Consider the following 19,989-nt stretch of genomic DNA (forward strand, 5'->3'; position numbering starts at 1 on the left):
GTGTCTGAGCTTCAGTGGCAAAGCACCCGGTAGGATCTCTGCTCCCTGTGGCTTGGCCATGTAGTCCCAGTGACTGCCAGACTGCGAAGAGGAAGACAGAAGATAGGAATGAGTGGAGCTGCTATTGTATTTCTTTCACCCTAACTTCTCTTAAAGCAACATAGGTGATGGAGAGTAGATTAATGTGATGCTCTGCAGGTTCAGCAGTTGCTCTGAATCAGTATTGATCCTACCATCATGGTTTGCTACTGTATCTTTATATCCTTTCTTTCTTACTGCTCATACAAACACAGAAATCCTCTGCAAATATAAATTGGAGCAATTTTTTAAATCCAGATGGCAGTTTTTGTTGGCTGAGAACTGCAAGACTGGGAGCTTTTTATAATGTTATTGATTATTATATTTTTAACTGCAAGTATTTATAGTTGCATGAAGACAATAAGTGTCAAGAAAAACAGTGAAGGGTTTATTTATTTCCATCATAAGTAGTTTCTTTTTTTTTCCTTCAATCCTTAAAATTTGCACCAGTTTGTCCTTCGTCAAACATACCAACAGCAGGGCTATTCACTATAGATTTTTGTCTTTACAAAGTCAACTTCAGGGCCAGTGGAAACTATGAAAATTAATTTTCTGCCCTTTGTAAAAGCCATGACCTCTGTAATACCAGAGAGATGAATTGTGGATATGAAGGGAGCTCCTAGGATTTTGCTGTACAACTGGTGTGGATAGTGATTGGGTCTGACCTGCAGCTGTCTGAATTGTACTGGGGGCAAGATACTGTAATAGATCATCTAAATTACAGCAGTGGTAAGTAGAGCTGTCCCCAGAGAAGAGGACCTTTGCCCCCTTCCCCTTCTTTCCTCCAGACAGTCCTCCACTTTGGAGTGCCACCTTCCAGGCTCTCCAAACCAACGCTTGGTCTTTTCTTTCATCTTGGCTGCAGTTAGCACCGTAGAAGTCTCCATGTCTCTTTTTTTGCTCCAGGTGGTTGAGGACTGTGCTTTCAGGCTGCTCTGCAGGCTTATTGCATTAGAGCTGAAATACAGGCCAAGAGAATGCATTGGAGGCAATGTAGCTTTTTTTGGAGAGACACACATGTGATGCTGTGATTAAATTAGCCAGAAAAGGAGTGAGGCTCCCTCTGTGTCATTGTAAAAGACCTCTCGCTGCCTGGAGAAATTCCCAGGAGACAAACCTCTCTGGAGCCCAGGTAGCCTGCATGAATACCCAATTCACTGGATGCTCACGGGGGCTAAGGATCGCTTTCAGATCTTTCTGTACTGGTTAGAAGACATCACCCAAGTGGAAAGTGACTGTTGAAGGCACAGGCAAGCACTAAATCCATTGTGAAAACAGGACCTTGGAGGCACTGTGAACCGTGGCTTTGGAAATGAATTAAAAACTGCATGGCACCATTGTCTTCCAGCACTATACCCTATGGGACTTACTTGTTCTTTTAAAATCTTGTGTTTAGTCTGCTAAAATACTGTTGCATTGCTGAGTGGGAAAATTCTGTTTAAATTGTAATATAGTGTCGTAAACCTTAGAGGCAGCAATGTTGTATTCCCTCTGTCTGTGCAGAGCCTGTGTTGCTATGGCCCTGATCCAGAATTTGATAACACAAACATACATAAGTGATAAATCAAGCATATTTATCTAAGGGCTCATTTAACAATAAAAAGAGTTGTTTAACTATATTTTCTTTTTAATAATGTATTTAGTGCTTGTTATTAAGTTGAAATATGCAAAGTCTGTTTTTCATTGCTGCAGTATAAAAGCTCCATCCCAGTGTAGACACTGTATTTCTTCTTCAGCCTTTGAATAAGACTTTTTCTGGAGATGCTAAAATTTGAGAACTGGAAAAATCTCTAAGGGTTTTGCTAAGTCATGGAACTCATTTCACATAGTGATGCATGAAGGAGATGTAAACCAATGACCAAGTACCTTAATAGGCGACTTTGCAGATGCAGGTACAGTTACATTTATATGGGGGGTGATATTTCTGTGTTCCTTCGTTCTCTTCAGGGAATGTGTTTCATTTGCAGTGTGTGGAGGATAGCTGCTGTTTCTGGGAGTCTTTCATGTCCGTGGTTTGTTTTGTAATTTTTTCTTTTTTTGAATGTTACTGGTCTTAATGGCACTCAGTGGGAGGAAGAACTGAAATAGTTTAGTTGTCATTATTTTTCTTCTGTTCTTCCTGCGACGTAGGCCTGACCCTTCTCTTGAAATACAAACCCAATTTGTAGTCATCTTCAGTGGTCCCTAAAGCTGGCTCCCTTCCCTTTTGCTCTTAATTTCAGGTGTTGTCAAGTTGTGCCAGGAAACAAGTGCAGTTGAGATGTTTGGTCTCCACAACTGCATGTCTTAGTAACACGGGCTTTGTTCAGTTTTATTACTTGGCGTCTTCTTTTAAAAGGAAGAACTGAAGGGGAAATACAAGGGTCTTGTAGGGAATGCTCAAAGAAGGGAACCCTGAGGACATCTCTTAGGCATAAAAGATCCTGAAAAACGTGTGCTCTGCATGGCTTTCTGGGAGTACTTCACTGTCCAAAGTCTTGGAGAGTATGTAAAATGCACATGCCTCGGTGGAAACAGTGGCCCAAGTTATATAGCCATTCCCGTACTCGCTCTTTGCATGCTCCATTAAGTACAACTGAAGTTTTTGTGGGACTAGTGCCAAAGTGAGCTTTCTGTGGATTGGAAAGGAAGGGGAACAAAGTAAAAGCAAACAGCCTGCTCCACCCCCCTCCGCCCGTGGGCTCCTTCCCTCTGCTACGAGACACCAGCTGTGAGGACCCTGGGACCAAAAAGGTTTCTGAAACATGACGAGTTGCTTAATCAGATTTCCAGGCTCATTTTCAACCTCATGTAAATACGGAATGTGTAGGGAAAAAAGCTTGTGTGTAATTTGAACATAAATGTCAAGGTAGATGTCTGTTTAGGGGAAGATCATGATCAGACAAACATAACGCCACTTTCTCCTGGCAGAAGGGACATTCTCAAAGTGAAGGTTTTGAGGTGTCAGAGGAGAGGTTTTGGAAGGACTTTGTGTGAAGGAAACTCCAAGTAATTCCAACTAGTGACTGCAGTGTGGGTTGGTTTTCTTCTTATTTCCCTGGCTGCCTCCTCGCCCTGGGAAGACTCCTGAAGGACAATGGAAAATGAACTGGCTTATCCAAGAATTAATTTCAACCCAGTGGTAACTGAGCACAGAGAAAGGAAGTTATGTGAGGCAATGAAAGGAGACAAAGAACAAAAGTGATCTAAAAAGCAACATAAAGAAAATATTTGGGAATAAAAGTAATCATCAACTTGTACAGTAGGGTGTCCAGCAGCCCTGCTGAGGTTGTGTATGATCGATGTATTTGTTCATTCAGTTATGTCTTGCACTACAACTTTTTAAAATCGCTGCTAGAATTAAATTGATTTCTTGAGTTTTAAATAGTGCAGCGTAAATCTTCTACTCACACCAGGACCCAAATGTCTCTGACTGCAAGCTAGCTGCAATTTGCCAGTTCCACTTGATTTCATTTCAGACTCATCCCCGCAAGCCAAACCACAAAAAGAGCTTCCTGTCCAGTGGAAAATGCAATGCAAGAGGTGATCCTTTTGTTGCTAACGGGAGGTTGCAGGGAGCAGAGCTGGCTCTTGCTGAGGTTGTGTTTGGGCTTGGTTAACCATTTTACCAATTAGGCAGAGACTCCTGGTCACTGGATATAAGCTAGATGCTCTTAGGTCTAACTGAGGACAGTAGTTTAATACCCAGGGTAGTTTACAAAGAGGCTTGTTGAGCAGCAGCCTGATGTAATGAAAGGTGAAAAGCTTGGACTGTTGAGTTTCTCAGGGTTGTGTTTCAAAGGAGATCTCTGCTTGCTGCCTTATTTATCCTGCACTGGCTACTTGGTCTGTGGAGCCAGTGGGCTTTTTCTTGTTTGCTTTTGTTCCTCTCAGAGCTTACAAATTAAGCCATCAAGGGTAAATTTTTTCCATTTCAATACATGTATTTACTAAATCTTAAACTTGCCAAATGTCTATGTTTTTTCCCCCCTCTCTCCCAAGCAGTGTGAGTTGGTGTCGGTGATGGGGCTAGTCACACTGGGTAAGGAGGGCTCTGTTCCTCTGGGCACTCTTCAGAGGTTTTTGTCTTCTGCTCCCCTCCCCAGGTGCCATCAGCGGGAGACCTGGCAGAGCTCTGCTGTGGGAGGATTAGGATTTTATTTGGCTGGGGAGAGGGGTTCTGGGATGTCTGTGTGCTCTTAGGTGTCTTGCTCAGAGCTGGGACAGGATCTCAGAGATGTACCCTGCTCTTGACGTCCATCGTCCTCAGTCGCTGCAGTGTTCGTTCTCCTCCATGTCTGAGGAATGAGATGTCCTTCGTGAGTGAGCTCTGCCCTCCGTCAGAAAAGTCCCATGTCTGAGATGCTGCCCTGGACAGCCTGCTGCTATGTTAAAGGGCTTTCCTAGACTAGCTCAGAAGCAGCAGTGAAATTGGTAATAGGTTTTTCTTTCTACTGGGGATGAGCATTTTTCAAGAAAAGGTGTTTTCACCGTGCCCCAGCTCTTCCTTCTCCTTCACCTGCTACAGCTACCTGGAAGCACCGAGACTGTAAAACCTGTAAGAATAATGACAGATTAAAAATAACCAGAGCTTTTGTGTCCTTTAAAGGGATTTAGTTGGATGATTGAGTTATGTCTAAAGTGACTGCCCCGCGCTATCACTTTCCACCTTACTTGTGTGGTGAACCCTTCCTGGGACTAAACTAAGGCAGGATCTGCTGCACGGTCACAGCTGAGAAACACATGGGAGAATAAAGGCACCAGTGAAGGGCTACTGTGAGCATGGCTGTGGGGACAGACGGACGGAGGGAGGGAGGGAAGGAAGGAGCAGCTGCTGCCCAGCAGTTGTTTTTTTCAAAGGAGTTCTGAAGATGTAAAGGGTTGAATGCATTTCTTGCTGGGCTTGTTTATTATTTTTGTTTTCAAGGGGGAATTTTAGCATTGTTTTAAGACATAGGTTCAGCTTTGTTCCCACTAAAGGAGTCAGATGCTGGCTGTTGACTTAACTGCTGAAGAGGTGCTGACACTTCCAGATTTTGCTGGAGCTACTCTTTGATTCCTCAGAGTAAATCAGATATTAACTACTGATCTTTTTTTTCCATCCCTCCTATACCAGAGGGCAGCCATCAGAGTCTATGGTTATTTTCCATTAAACGGTTGCTCAGCTCAGTCTGCTATCCCTCTAAATTTTGTCTCCAAAATAAAAGAGCTCTTCACATATTTCTGTAAGCCATGTTACTGCATTTACTGAGTATTTCTGTGTGCTGAGGAGCCCTGCAGTTCCCACAAAGACCCTCATGTTTGTGCTGCGAAGGCTTTGGCTGGATGGCAGGCAGCGTGGGTGAGGAAGCAGTGACAGGCAGAGGGAAACTGTGCAGCCTTTTTCCTTAACTGAGTTAGGTTGTTGGGTCTTACTTAAGCAAACATTGCTTGAGTGCAGTTCACGGTATTTGCTCAGTGATCCAGTGGAATGTCTGGGATATTTTTGTTTTTCTTCTAGAGCCAAAAAGCAGGTTTTGGCTCTAAATCCCAAAGCCACTAGCCTGAGGCAGAGTCACTCTCCCTGAGGGCGAGGAGAGCCAAGCTGCTGTGGTGGTGCGGTCGGACGGGCACCCTGGCTGTCACGGAGTGCTCCCTCTGCGTCAGGAGCTGGGTGTGTTAATTAAAGATGTTGCAAATGACTCTACAGCTAAATTTGCTTTTACTGAAATGAAAGATGTGCCATGAGTAACTGAGCTGCAGGCAGCGTGCTGCAGGCCTGTCCACTCGTATCCCAGCTCTGCTGTGGATAAAAAAATCCAGTTTCAGCACTCAATGCCGTGCGACCCTCTGTGAGCCCCGACCCTCCCTGACCACCCAGCATGGGAGACACTGTGGGTTTTGTGCACACCACCATTGCAGTGAAGCTCCCTGCTGGCCACCTTGTCTCCTGGCTGGCTTTCCAAATGCTGCACTGTGTCCCCCAGCCCCCAGGGACCAGGGGATGTCCTGGTGGGTTCTGCCAGGCTGCCCAGGGCTCCTTCGGAGAGTCTCTCCAAAGCTTTGTGACCGGGGACAGGAGGGTAACATGCTGCTTGAAGGGAAGGTAGTCCAGGTGGCAGTGGCCATGGGAAAACATGCCCTTTTAATCTTATTTTTTTCTTATATATATTTTTATTTATTTTTGTCTCTGAACTGAAAAAGGTGATGTTTGGAATCCACCAGCACCATATCTAATGTGATCTTCTGATGCATTTTGGAGGCACTGGAAGATATGGGGTTGTATCCAGACAGCTCTGGACCTCACCAAGACTGGTGTTTGGTGGTGTGGCCGGCTGCTGCGGCTGCTGGGGCACAGGGAGGCCCAAGCACAGGTTTTCTGAGTAGCAGCTTCTCACAGTGTTTTCCAGACCTGGTAATGATGTGGAGATCGAGCTTGCTTTGTTCTGGCCTTGAGAATAAGTGCATGGAGGATGGGTGAAGCTTGGGCTTTCTCATCCTATGTGTGCTTTTGTATTGCTAACCCAGAGTGTGTCTGCATGTTTATCTGTGTTCCAGCAGCAATTCAAAACAAGACATGCACACGTCTTCCCAAAAATGCTTTTGGCTGGTTTTCCTTTCTTCAAGTGTCCTCTGTATTCCTCTTAAATATTTTTGCAAGTTTAGTCAATCTTTAGGCTGGTACTTCTTGCTTGGCTGGGACAAGCTGACGATTTCCTTGCTCACTGGAGAGTCTATACTTGTGCATCCTGACACAGACCCTTCCAATCCTTTTGTCATTACCAAACGCCTGACATTGCCACAGGAGAAATTCTTCTGATTTCAGGAAGAAAATGTCTCATTACCTCTGCTTGCCTCACCTTAAGTGAGGAATATCTTACTGTCTCAGATCAAATATAATCAGTTGCAACTAGACCAAATTTGAGGCTAAAAGAATGTTTCTTTTAAAATACAGATCAACAAAAGAAACAGTCACCTATTACTAAGATTTGCGTAAGATACAAGATCTTCTAGGCCATCCTCTGGTGACTGCAAATATGCAGAGTAAACACATGCCGGCTCAAGTTCAGTGCTGTATTTGTTTTAATTTTTTCATTTTCTTTGTTAATTTTGTTAACAAAGACCCTCATCCAGTGTGGAGGAAATACTTACATTAAAGAAATAACTAAATAGTTAATTTTCCATATGGTCCTTTGATCATGGTCTTGAATAGCAAGAGAGCCCAGAGTCCTCTGTGTGTATGTTTTCCCGTGCCAGACTCCTGTGCCAAGAGAGCATCTGCCCTCATGTAATGTAATAATTATGGATCTTTACAACTTGGATCTGCTTTCTTGGAGCAATGGTAGTCTATGGACTGGGGATAGGAACAGAGGGAGAAAAAGAAATTGGGCTGCCTGACTTTAGATGCCCAACAGGGGCTCGTGAGTTAGGAGCAGTGTGGACTTATGGACCATAGGGGAGTCAGATCTGAAGTCAATTCGATGCATGCAGGAGCTAAGCTGTTCTTTATCTCATATGAGCTGCAAGTAAACAACGCAAGGTCGATGATAAAGAAAAGAATTGAGTATGGGAAGTAAAACCCCCTTATTACTTCTGACAAATCATGCTGTGCTAGAAGTGAAAATGTCTATGGCAGCTGCTATATTGGTCTTTTCAAAGTTGGTAAGCTCTTGAGCCTAGTTATTAAAAGATATTTTCACTATACATTACTGGACTGAAGGGGTTGAAAACAACAATGTCAAAATACTCAGATGTTTTTGTGTGTCCAGGACAGTGCATGAAAAATGACATCAATTAATCTTCATGTCCTTTGACATGAGACATCTCTACATGTCAGGTGGCTGTAGTTGTGTTATGAAAGGGCAAAGGCACAGCCTTTTTCTGTTGAGGACGGTTTTGTCAGATACTGACACTGGTGTTGGCAAGTCTCTAGGGTGAAATAAGGAGCTCTTCAGACCATCTTGGCTTCTGCTAAAGGTTTGAATGTTTGCAAGCACAGAAGTGCTGAAACCACAAGTGTATTTTGTGTCGTGTTGGGTGACAGCGGCTTCCCAGGGAGTGAAGGATCAGATGGGAAATGCCAGTTTGGGAAGAATATGGGTAATATTTAACACACACAAGAAGTTGTTGCGAGTTGTATCTTCCAGAAATCCGTGGGAAAGATGGAACACACAAACCAAAAGACTGAAAGTGCCATAAAGAAATATATTCCTACCCCTGGAAGAAGATATGATATGAAATGCTTTCATTGCTTAAGGTTAACACAGTGGCATTGAGCTGGCTTTTCCATTCCTTTTCTCACTTAAAATACAGTGTCCAAAACAAGTAAAGGCTGCAACAGCTTAATCATAATTTACACATTACAACCAACCTGTGGCTACTCTGCCTTGCACTGTGGCTAGAGGGGAGGGAACACGGTTACTGGCCTCGGTGCGTGTAGGATGGCACTTGCTCTAGGACGTGCCATGCTGTCACAAGTAAGTCATCTTCCTGGACTGATGTTTACTGCCAAGTGACCTCTGTCCAGTATTTCAGAGGAAGGAAAAGTGTTATTCAGTCCTGGTGAAGTTTGGCTGGTGGTCAGACCTGTATTATCGCAGATGTGGCTTTCGACCTGAGCTGTGGCTATTGCCTGTCCTTGTCAATGGTTGCTCTCTAGTTAGTAAGGCTATACAGTTGATTCTGTTCAGGCTCTTCTTCAGTGTGTGTTTGCACATGCACACGTAACAACAACAACAATAATAATGATGTCTTTCTGTGCCCTTCACATCTGGTTCCTATGAGTATTAAAGATGAAATTCTTTTTTTTTTTATACTTCCTGCTGGCTTCACACTGATGAGACACCATTGATTTTAATGGAAAAGACCACCAATGGGAATTTTTGCCTCAAAATAATTTTCTTCTCTATCTGATAATGGAAGAAATAATCTGTTCTTTGGTCTTTGGTCGGCAAACTTGGAAATCAGAAAGGAAGATGGTTGTACTGTAATAGCTTTACTCTAATGATGTGTGTGGTCAGTGGTTTCTGGGCATTTAAATAAAGGTGGGTGTGCTGTGAGACATGAAGAGGTAGGAGCCAAAATGCAGGGAGCATTGCTTGTGGAATAACCTTGTAACTGAGAGCTCAGGGAGAAGTGGCCTATAAATCCATCTTTTGCTGGTTTTAGTTCAAACCGGTACCATGCCTGCAGTTATGCAAATGTTAATATCTAAGTTACTAAATTGGCCAGCTCCAGATGGATTAATATGTAATGGATAACACGTAGATGATATTTAATCATGAAGAAAACTTTGTTCTGAAGAGGTCGCTGCCTTTTTTGTGTCAAGTATTCGAGGTGTCTTGCCAGCCCCTGTATCCCTGTTCTGTATTTAGCAGGGGACCATGAAGCAATGAAATGTTAGACATCTGTCTTCACTAAGAGCTACAGTAATGCTACTCTTGTGAAATGCTTGTACCTCAACCAGGAAAAAAAAAGATAATTTGTTTTAAAAGAAACAAAAAATAACAACATTAGTAGGTGTTGATGTCTCTATGCAAGACACAGTACAGGAGAGACTCTAAACCAGAAGTTTTGTTTATTCTCTTTCCTGTGAACTCCTTGTTGTAATGTGTAAGCATCTTATAAATATTTATGAAAGTGTCCTCAAAGGAAAATGAAATCTATATAATGGAGATGCAAAGTAGTGTTAAAGGAAGCAACTTTCCAAAGGTTTCTACACAGTTATACTCTGACAGAACTGGGACAGTAATCAGACTATTACATCCCATTTTGGTAAATAAGCCATCTTCCCATCCTTCTTATTAGTTACTTTTGCCTTGGCTGCTTTCAGAGTAATTCACTACTTTGCTTTGTAAAATACAAATACTTTATTTGTAAGGAAATACATTATTTTTTTGTAACTTCACACTTAGGCAGGCCATGCACAGATTGACGGCCAAAAGGTTGTTGCAGTTAGTGGCAGGGAAGGAATACAGAGAACATTAAACTCAATTTACACTCCCATGTGACAACCCGCTTTGGTCTTGCTCCTCAGCTACCGGAGGTGTCCCGAGCATCACTTGGGAGTCATCTGTGCTGAGAAGCTGATGCTCTGTGTGCTGGGGGTGAGTTTGCAGCACCGAGCTCAGCAGTGCTAACTGCCTGGGAAGACCCATAATAATGCTTCCTAAGTGGGATGTAGCTGCTTTTGCTTTCCTCTCCTCTCCCATTCCTTATGCCCTCATGGCAGGGCAGCTCACATGCTGCCAACAGCTTCCTCTTGCAGACAAGCCTGTAATGAAACAATTCCCTGCATTTACTGTTGTGCGCTAAAAAGAGGTGCTTATTTCTGCATGCTCCAAGTGATACTGGTCTTCTCCAAACAGCAGCGGGACAGGCAAAATGTTGCAGTGGTGGCAGCATCTCTCCTGCGGCCGGGGATTCAAAACTGTATTTGGGCAGTGAAAAAAGTGCATGAGCAAAAGGCTAATTCTCTGTTCCTCAGGGTTTAAAGGCTTTGTGCAAATCTCTTTGAAGTCAGTGAAGGACTTCTGTTACTGCAATGGGCTTTGAATCTAACCCCAGACGCTCAGTTAATTTACAGTGTGTGTTAGCCTTTTGTTAGCCGGCTTGTGAATATGAAATGGTGCTGAGTGAACCTTCGGAGAATATATTGAATGCGCAAATTTGCACACTGATCTTGATCTTTTGAAAGCAATGTGACTGTGGATATATGTTGAAATACCCCCCAGTATGTTGCAGACACATATTCCTCTTTGGTCTTGTATGTGCTGGTTGTATGTGTTTAGTTGGCACTATGAGCTCTGAGGTTTTCTTTTAAGTTATTCTACAGTACTTTAGGGAACTCAACTCTCATCACTAATAAAATAAAATAAAGCAAAACACTGGTGGGTCTTGCCTTGTTAACTGTTCTAGCTGTTGTGTTTCCCACTGTTCCAAAAAATATAAAGCTTTATAAGATTTAACATATTCCCGGTGCAAAGCATGAATATTTATAGGCAAAGAATAAGATTTCCCATTTTGAAATGTCAATGGTATGAAATTGCTTTTTTGGCAGGCATGATTAAGCCACACGGACTTCCAATAATGTTTTGTAAGCTTTTTCCTTAATTATGGCTTAATTTAGGTCTCTGAGTTTAACAAAACCTATGAAGCTTGCAGCAAAATATTTTTCTTGTGGAAAATTTTGTTTGCATGGAATACAAATCCTGTATTCCTTGTGGGTATGATTTTTTAATGTGTTTAAGTGTGGAAATCCCATATTTTTTCTTTGCATTTCTTAAAGCATATACAAAATAAAAATAGCTGATACTGTGTGTTTAATACAGAATTTTGAAGAAATTAGTTTGGAAAGTGCATGTGATGACTTTTTTTTTCTCCAAATGCCTTGAGTAAAATGCACATGAGGTTATAAGACATCAAGCAAGAGGCACAAAATTCTGTCTCAAGCAATTACTGCTGCAAGAGACAAATTAGAAGCAATTTTGCTTTCATATAGTTGTTCTTAAATGCACCATTCTGACAACAGCAATAAATAGAATAATTTGCATAATTGTATTTATGTGGCATTGATCTGTCTTTTCTAGAGAAAATCCCTTTTCCCAGATAAAATAATCTTCCATTCATCTGTAAGTGGAAGAAAGCCTCTTTAGCAGCTGCAGAGATTCTGCACAGGCTTAATACAGAATTTTGATATGGACCTCTCAGTGGATTTGTTTATTGGTGAACAAAATACAGTAAGGGCACTAAAACCACCTTGCCTTCCTGTGCAGATTGGATAACAGGATATTTACTCAGAAGAGCTAGACAGAAAAGCACAGACATGATGTGATTAAACTAAGGTAGATTTATTGCTAGATTTTTAACAGCATGTTTTCTTAAATTGATGTAATAAATGTCTCAGCCCTGGTCAAAGATAGAGTCTCGAACAGCTTTGAGCTATTCCTGGCTTAAAACTTAAGTAGAAACAGCAGAAGTGGTGGAAAACCAGGATCATTTTGGAAAAAAACATTTAAACAGTTTAAAATCCTCTACTGTGATTGTGCTTTTCTGACCCCCTGCAGCCTTGTATTATCAAACTCAGAATGTCTCAGTCTCCCTGATATTAATGTTTGAAATATGATAAAAATAAATCATCTGAATAAAGTAGAAAGAAAAAAAAGCAGTTAGCATCACAGCTACCTGGGGCCTGCTCCACTGGCACTTAAACTTGCTAACATGAGCTTAGAGGTACAGTCATGGGCTCTAAAGCGGGCCTTTCCAGGGGACCTGAAGAGAGTGAAATCCCTTAAAACTCAGAGACTGAACATTTCTAACATCTGGGTTTGATTGGTGAAGTCAGCATCTGAAAAAGCAAATATCTGGAAAGCAGTTTGAAAACTGTTTTACTGAAGATGCTGGGGAAATTGGGGAGTTTGCGGGGTGGGGGTGCTTTTATTTTCCAGATAAAGGAAAGTTCCCTGGAACGGCAGAAAGTAATGCTGGAGCCTGCTGTCTGTGTTTCACCTATCTTTGCTCTTCTTTGCAGGTTACATATTTGGGTAAGGTTTCCACAACAGGGATGCAATTTTTGTCAGGCTGCACAGAGAAACCAGTCATTGAATTATGGAAGAAGCACACGCTCGCCAGGGAGGATATTTACCCAGCTAACGCCCTTCTGGAAATTCGCCCTTTCCAAGTCTGGCTGCATCATCTGGACCTCAAAGGCGAGGCGACAGTCCACATGGATACCTTTCAGGTAGCACGTATAGCCTACTGCACTGCTGACCACAACGTCAGCCCAAACATCTTTGCTTGGGTCTATCGGGAGATCAACGATGACTTGTCCTACCAGATGGACTGCCATGCTGTAGAGTGTGAGAGCAAGCTGGAGGCCAAGAAGCTGGCCCATGCCATGATGGAGGCCTTTAAGAAGACTTTTCACAGCATGAAAAGTGATGGCCGGATCCACAGGAACAGCTCATCAGAGGAAGTGTCTCATGAATTTGAATCTGATGATGGCTGACTGAACTCATTCACGGTTCAGCAAAGGCAGAAATGGCCTAGGGAATGAGATCTGAGAGATGAATAAGCAACAATTGAAATTGGGGAATGAAAGGACTGCCAAACACTTGTCTGACCAGCTTTTTAAATCAAAAGAGCAATTCAGTACCTACAGATATGCATCATTAAAGTAATTACGTTACATTGAAATCTGCTGCTGTTGTAAAAGTGAGAAAAAAGCTCCCTCCCCCATCTCTCTCACCCACCCATCACTGTCCCTTTCTCATCTCTGTAGTTCAGGTGCATACCATGAAGTAGAATCATTCCTGTTTGTCTTATAAGACTGGTCAGGCAATTTTATTAGTTGCTCCTCTGGCATTCCTAGCTGGGGGCTGATGCACAAGAGCAAGTAGACCTGGAAAGCCCTGATGGTTCCCGAAGAATCTTTCTCCATGATGCATCACAAAAATCCATTGACCGTACGTAGGCTAAGACAGCCATACATAGCCTTTTAGACTAATGGCCTGGCATTCTGCAGTTAATTCACATTTCACAGATAAAAAATGAAAGAAGATGCTTGTATGTACACATTATATCATATGCTATCCTTTATTTTATTCATTGTACCTATTTTCTTAATATACCTGCTGCCACATCCTTCACCCAACACCAGTAGTTGCAGTTTCAGACTATACACTGCAGGATACCAAAAAGAGGAAAAATACTCCACAATGGCTAGGGGTACAGCAGGCCAGCACCACTATCTGTGTGTTTTCCAACCCTGATGTGCTCTGCGGGAGCAGGGCCCACTGGTAAGAGTTGAGGGACACTTGGGTCTGTTAGTGTTTGAACTGTGACTTCTCATCAACCTCAGGTCTGAAGTGATATGAGCATGGTAGCCTCAACTCCATGTTACCGGTCTCCGCATTGCTGGTCAAGTGGCCCTGGTGGGATGGAGCTGGTAGTGCCTCGTCGCACAGCCAGGGCTGCGTTACTGTAAAGATCAAAGGAAACGGTCCCTTGGGAGTCAGGTTTGAACATCTGTTCTGGTTGAGAAGCTCATTTTAAGATTCGCGTTATCTTTCCTTTTTCACAGATATACAGAGTCATGCCTTTCTTAAATGCAGATGTTTAATAAAACTCAAATAAAAGGAAAAACCTGTTTCACTTGATATTTTTTAAGGTCGAGAGCAGATCAATAGTTTGCAGGTAATGCTGCTCCTTTATACAATTTTGTTCGTAATTATGGTAATGTTAGGGGCACTAGGGCACCTTACAGAAGCCTTAAAAGAAATCTAATCGAAGCAGATAGCTCTATGTCTGTGTTTTGTGGGTCTATATGTTTGTAAGTGAGAGTGTATGTGTGAGTCCCGTGTTAAAGCATGTAGATTGAGCATGGAGACATATTGAGGAGGGCCCACACCTCTTGAAAATATGCTTGTTGCTTTACAATGTATGTAAACTATTCTCCAGCATAAATGCATTCATACTTTAATAAAAAAAAATGTTTTGAGTTAAAGCTTGGGAGTTTTAAGCTGTCTTTCCAATGCAAACTCTGGTTTTGTTTTATGTGTGTGGGTTCTCTGTTCATTTCATTTAGTGGAATGAAAATGTTAATTTATTTCCATTTAGTATTACATCAGTCTCCACGAGAATTACCTTTAATATTTTAAAATTATTTTCTTTTAAATATTTAGCTAAATATTGCTGTGAGGTTTGTTTTTTTTTTTAAACTTTGCTGTGTGTGGACATGATTTGTAATTTCTGCTTTGCAGAAGGTGGCAGAGATACCCCCCCACACACACCTGGCCAGCTGAAATGAGCTTTGCTGAGTGGGAGCAGTATCTTGCCCTGCTTACAGAAATTGCAGAGTGGCTCAGGTGCAGCGTTAGATGGTGGGATGGGGAATGAAACATCAGGCCGGCAGCTTTCAGAACTGTTTCTGTCTGAATCTTTGGATGATCCAGCATTTCCAAATATGGCCCTAAAAATGATTTATTTTTTTCTTCCCACAACGCTCATTTGGAAGTGGAGGGTTATGTATGGGCTATATGCTGGTCAAAAAGAAATAAAATTAAAAAAAAAATATAAATCTGAGTTCTGCCATGTATGTATCTGTCTTTTTGACCAAAGGGAAAATTAGGCAAGACTTTCTTCAACTTATGACAAATTATTTTCATTTGCTCAGAGCTGTAATCATGCGTTAGTTTCTTTACTTGTTTGAATGCTCTGCCACCAGAGCTGCTGTGAATCAGCCTGTGAAATCCCCTGTTTCATCCTCTCAGCCAGATGTCCCTGCTGACAACAGAGAGGTTTGACTGCGAGTTCCAGCTCTTAACCAAGGGCTGCTCCAGTGTGGGAGGGTGAGAAGGAAGATACCAGCCCTCCTCACACACGGGAGCTGAGATGCCTCCTGTCTGCCCTACAGAGGACTCTGGTGGAAGATTTGGGTTTGGGATTTCCACTTCTGGAGCAAAGGCTTGGGAGCATGGGGTGTGTTCCTGCTGCGGGGGTGGGTGTGATCCTCCTGACTGACACAGCCTGCCCTTCTCACCAAGCAGTCCCGGCCAGAGCACAGCTGGACAGAAGTGTCATCATTTTACTTTTAATCATGGCCTGTCCTCTAACATGCTGGGAACTGCTGAAAAGATCCTGTCTCCCTAAGTCACCTGCAGGTGTGGGTTACGCAAAGAATACCTTTGTTGGGGTTTTTGTTGTCTATTTATTTATTTACTTTTTTTAAGGACAGTCTAAATTTCTGCAAACAGTGCTGGCTTTATTTGGGAGCACCACACAGAAACCATAGACAGAAATGCAAAGAGTTGCTCCAATGTGCTTTTACTCTACACCCTGAAGTGATGTCTTGCTGCTCCCCTTGTTATGTTTGTGACTCGCAGCATCTGCCAGCAAGAGCCCTGGGCTATGGCACTACTCCCCCAGTAGCCCACAGCCACGTGGTATTACCCAGAACAGGAATAATCTGGGAGTGTGGTTTTAAGCTGTTTTGTCTTCAGACCATTGTCTACAGTGATGCTCCATGTCAGGGCATGGCATCATGCATTGACGTTAGCAGCACCACAGTGCGCTTGCTCAGTGATGGGGATGCAGGTTACTCAGTTGTGGTTTTGGACTGTTGTATTTCATGGCTTGGTGTCAGAGAAATTGATGCTTTTGGGAACACAGGGCTTGCATGTTTGCTGGTTGCCTATGTGCAATTAGAAATCTGTGCCTAGATGCTGATAAGGACCCTGAAGGGACCATTAAGTGAAGTGGCTGCCATGTGTGCAGCCCTTACTGACCTTGCACTGATTTACAGTGGGTTGGGGAGTTCTTGCAAAGGTATTTGATATTGTGGCATCTGTGATACTTCCTCAGCATTTAGAAGCTGTGGATTACATGAGAATTTTGAATGATAAAAAGAAAATACAAAGGAGAAAATTCTAGTCCTTGTGATTAGAAAATCAGACCCTTTGAAACACAAACCAGCTATTTTCTAAGGGATCAAATGTGCAAAGGAATATGAGGGAATGTGAACTCCAGTTTGTCTTAGAAAACATGAGATTTGAAAAATAATCAGTATCATGAGTTTGGAATTCAGTTAATTTGGAATTCAGGCCAAATCCCTCTGCGTTATCAATACCAAATGTGTGATGCCATTTGCATGAAGGAGAAAAGCTTTTACTCCTAAATTGCAAGCATATCAGTTATCACTGAGTATCAGTTGCCAATAGATACCAGAATGAAACATCAAGTTAAACTTTTCCTTCAATTAATCTGTTGGAGAAGAAGAATCATAAAGTTTCCATCAGAAGTCACTTCCAGTTGGCTAAAGACTTTCCTTTTCAACTACAAAGGGCCCAGTTTTGGATCTCACTGCATCCCGCTGTGGGTTGACGAGTTCCTTCAGTGTCAGCCAGGAAAACAACCAAGGGATTTCTTTCCCTCTTCTGTTTGTAGGGGAGAGTAGAAAAGGGTCAAATATCTAAGTATGTTATTAGAACTGCCGAAAAAGTAGAGAGCATTTATGTCATCACACCTCAACATCCATATGCAACATCACTGGTGTTTTATCAAGGTGATTTTCATAATTTATCTAACTACCTTAAGAAAAAAGAAAGTAAGTGTTATTCTATATAGAGTAAGTTGGTTCAGTTTTCAAGCTCTGAAGTCTAAATATCTTTTGTTCATACCAAGTCTTCTGTGGAGCTGTGAGTGAATGATGGTAGCTCAGGAGCAGTTGTGCTATGGGGAGAGCAACGCACCACACTAGCAACACAGGTTGCTTGAGAATTGCTTAGAAGTGTATGGGGGTTTTTTGCCTGTGGGGAAGGAGAAAAGGAGAGAGTAATTTCTTTCATGTTTTAAACTCAAAGGCCCCTAAGAACAGCTTAATATTTTGTTTTGTTTTTAAAAAAACACTCAAACCACAACCAAACAAAAAACCCCTCTGCAGCTGGTTCCACTCCCTAACTTTCCAGTGGCGAGTGGGTTCATTTTTACATAAAAAAGCAGCTGGACATTGCCAATGAATTATATTTCATTTTCCTAAAACCTGCAAATAAGGCATGTGATTGAGGTTTGATACAGAGACAACCCTGTGTCAGTTTCAGAAAACTTTACATATATATGTTATTCGTGGAAGCCTTGAGACTTCAATATCTGTGTATTCACAGTGAATTTTATTTGAATTGTAAGGTTCTCTGTGTGTCTGTATACACATATGTATGCATATATATACACACACACATGTACACACACATCTTGAAACATGATGCTCATTATTAAAGATTTTCTGCATGGTGGACATATGTAATGGTAGGTGTATATGTGAAAGCAGTCGTGCATGTTAGTGTTGAGATAAATGGTCTACTTCTTAAAAAGGCCTTTTTCTTTAGTGGGAAGCAAATTAACTTGTCTATCTACATGCAAAATTTGATATACTATATGCATTATTTACCATTTACCACCAGAGCTGGCCCGCTCCACGCCCAATTAGCTGCCGTAAGAATGATGTATGATTGGGCTCATTTTTCCCTGTGGCAGTGAATTATTAATTTATGTATAATTGGGAAGCAATAGCTTATATGTGTGGTTGTTATCCTGTAGACCAGAGTGCTCAGTCTGCCAAGAGGTTACGGTAAGAGAATATATCCTTTTGTGGAAATAGGGACATTCATTATACCTTTTTTCTAATGTAATTTTAAACAGATGCAGCCTGTTTTTTAAAAGTTCCTTTTTAAATGGCTTGTTTCCTTTCATCGTACAATTGATCATCATTGGCTGCTTTTACCCATTGCCCCAAGGCTCTTTTATCTCCAGGACAGGACTTGTACGCTGCCCTGGGGCCGGGCTGGGGGAAAGCCGGAGATCCTCCCTCCTGCCCCAGCAGGGCACCTGGCCGGGCGTTGGGGTCCCTGTTGCTGCAGCCCCTGGGAGCCGGTGTGCCCGTGCCAGGGGCACGGTGTTTGCAGGAGGCTGAGCTGGGACAGAGGAGTCGCTGGGTAGCTGCAGGAGGCTGTAAGAAAGTTGGTTCAGGCTGTTGGTTTGAATTGTTATAGCTAAGTTGCACAGGCCAAGCTTGAAGTTTGGGGAGACATCTCTTGTATGGCAGTAATTCATTGTAAGTGCCATGACGATTTCTTAGGTTAGGATTGTAATTAATTTTGATCAGGGCTGTTAAAGCAGATACAATGATTTATTGAAAATAGTTGTATGTTTGGAGAGATGTCCTGTCTTCTGCTGTGCCTTCCCTCAAAAGCGTTGTGAAATCTGTTGGAAGCACAGACACGATGCACGTGCTGACCATGTGCTGCAAATGGGATTAAAGCCGCAGGCTGTTAAAGCTGCATGGGGAATGGAAGGGCATGGCAAGGCCCCAGCAGGGAAGTGTGTGTCTATGGGATTAGGGAGATGGCCAGGCTGAGATTTTTGCTGTCTGATCATGAACTGGGTATGTGAAAACCTGGATGGTTCACTGTTCTTTGAAGGGCTTCCCCAAACCATACAGTTCAGTGAAGATTGAGGAGTGAGGATAAGCTGCTGGAGAGCTTTCTGTGATCAGTTCATCAGAGATCCCCAGTACAGTTGAGTGATAAGGAAGTCTTCACCGGAATGAATATATGTGATGTGCTCAGCTTCCATGGTGGTGACAGGGTTAGGAATGCTCTGGTGTGGGCAGTGCCTGGAGGTAGTTGGGTTTGTGCGCGTTGGACTCCTGCCTGGTGCCAGGACTTCACAGAGTGTGTACAGCAGCAGTGAGTTGCTGTGTTCTGGTGGGACATGCCCGTCACAGGGTGCTCGGTGGGCTCCTTGGGTAGCACCATCTCTGTCCGTTCTCCTTTTCCATCGGTTGGTTGATTTCAAATAGTTACATACCTGATTTACCCTGCTGAAAGAGAAAGGAGCTTCAAATCATTTATCCCAGCAGGAGATGTGGGTTGCTGCAAGCTCTTTTCAGAAAAACTGGAAGTTAGAAAGTAGGTTTCCAAAGTAGAACTGAGGAAGCATTAAAAATGCTTGGAGTAACAATCTTATCTACTGAGCAGGTCCTGGTAGCGCATTTGAAGACAATCTAACACTGTGCTAACAGCCTAAGGAGACGAAGCCTGAGCCAAGAAACATTTTAGCAATAGGTCCTGCAGGCAGTAGGCTTGATTTCCAGTTATTGCTAGAAAGATGGGAGATGGTGTCTGGGGGTGTTTGCGTTGGTTTTTTTTAATGTCTGTGGTGGAAGGTGTATGTGAAAAGGCCATTAATGTTTTCTCATCAGGAGAAAACTGCTTACGTATTAATGCAGTGACTTGTTTGTTCACTTACATTGGCAAGGTGAAAACACCTATTGAAAACATGCCATTGGAAGTAGCCCAGCTCTGATGGCAAAGGAGTGCCTTGTAATTACTGTGCATGTCGCGTGGTACAGAATCCACGTGTCCCTTCACGAGGGGGCTATTACTGTGCAGACTGGAGCAT

General features: G+C 42.6%; 1 protein-coding gene across 3 annotated transcripts in view; it reads left to right on the forward strand.

Moving 5' to 3' along the window:
• The window catches only part of PID1 (phosphotyrosine interaction domain containing 1), a 105,510-nt gene extending 90,434 nt beyond the window's left edge, over window positions 1-15,076 (forward strand). For 2 of the 3 annotated variants that reach the window (XM_075031803.1, XM_075031806.1), the window contains exon 3: window positions 12,566-15,076. In XM_075031803.1, the coding sequence (XP_074887904.1) occupies window positions 12,566-13,042 (477 nt within the window). In that variant the 3' untranslated portion in view covers window positions 13,043-15,076. The remainder of the gene's footprint in view (window positions 1-12,565) is intronic. The other variant, XM_075031805.1, reaches the window with a different exon arrangement.
• The last annotated feature ends 4,913 nt before the right edge of the window (window positions 15,077-19,989 follow it).

The sequence above is a fragment of the Buteo buteo genome, chromosome 7, assembly GCF_964188355.1.
Source record: "Buteo buteo chromosome 7, bButBut1.hap1.1, whole genome shotgun sequence".
NCBI classification, from domain to species: Eukaryota; Metazoa; Chordata; class Aves; order Accipitriformes; family Accipitridae; genus Buteo; species Buteo buteo.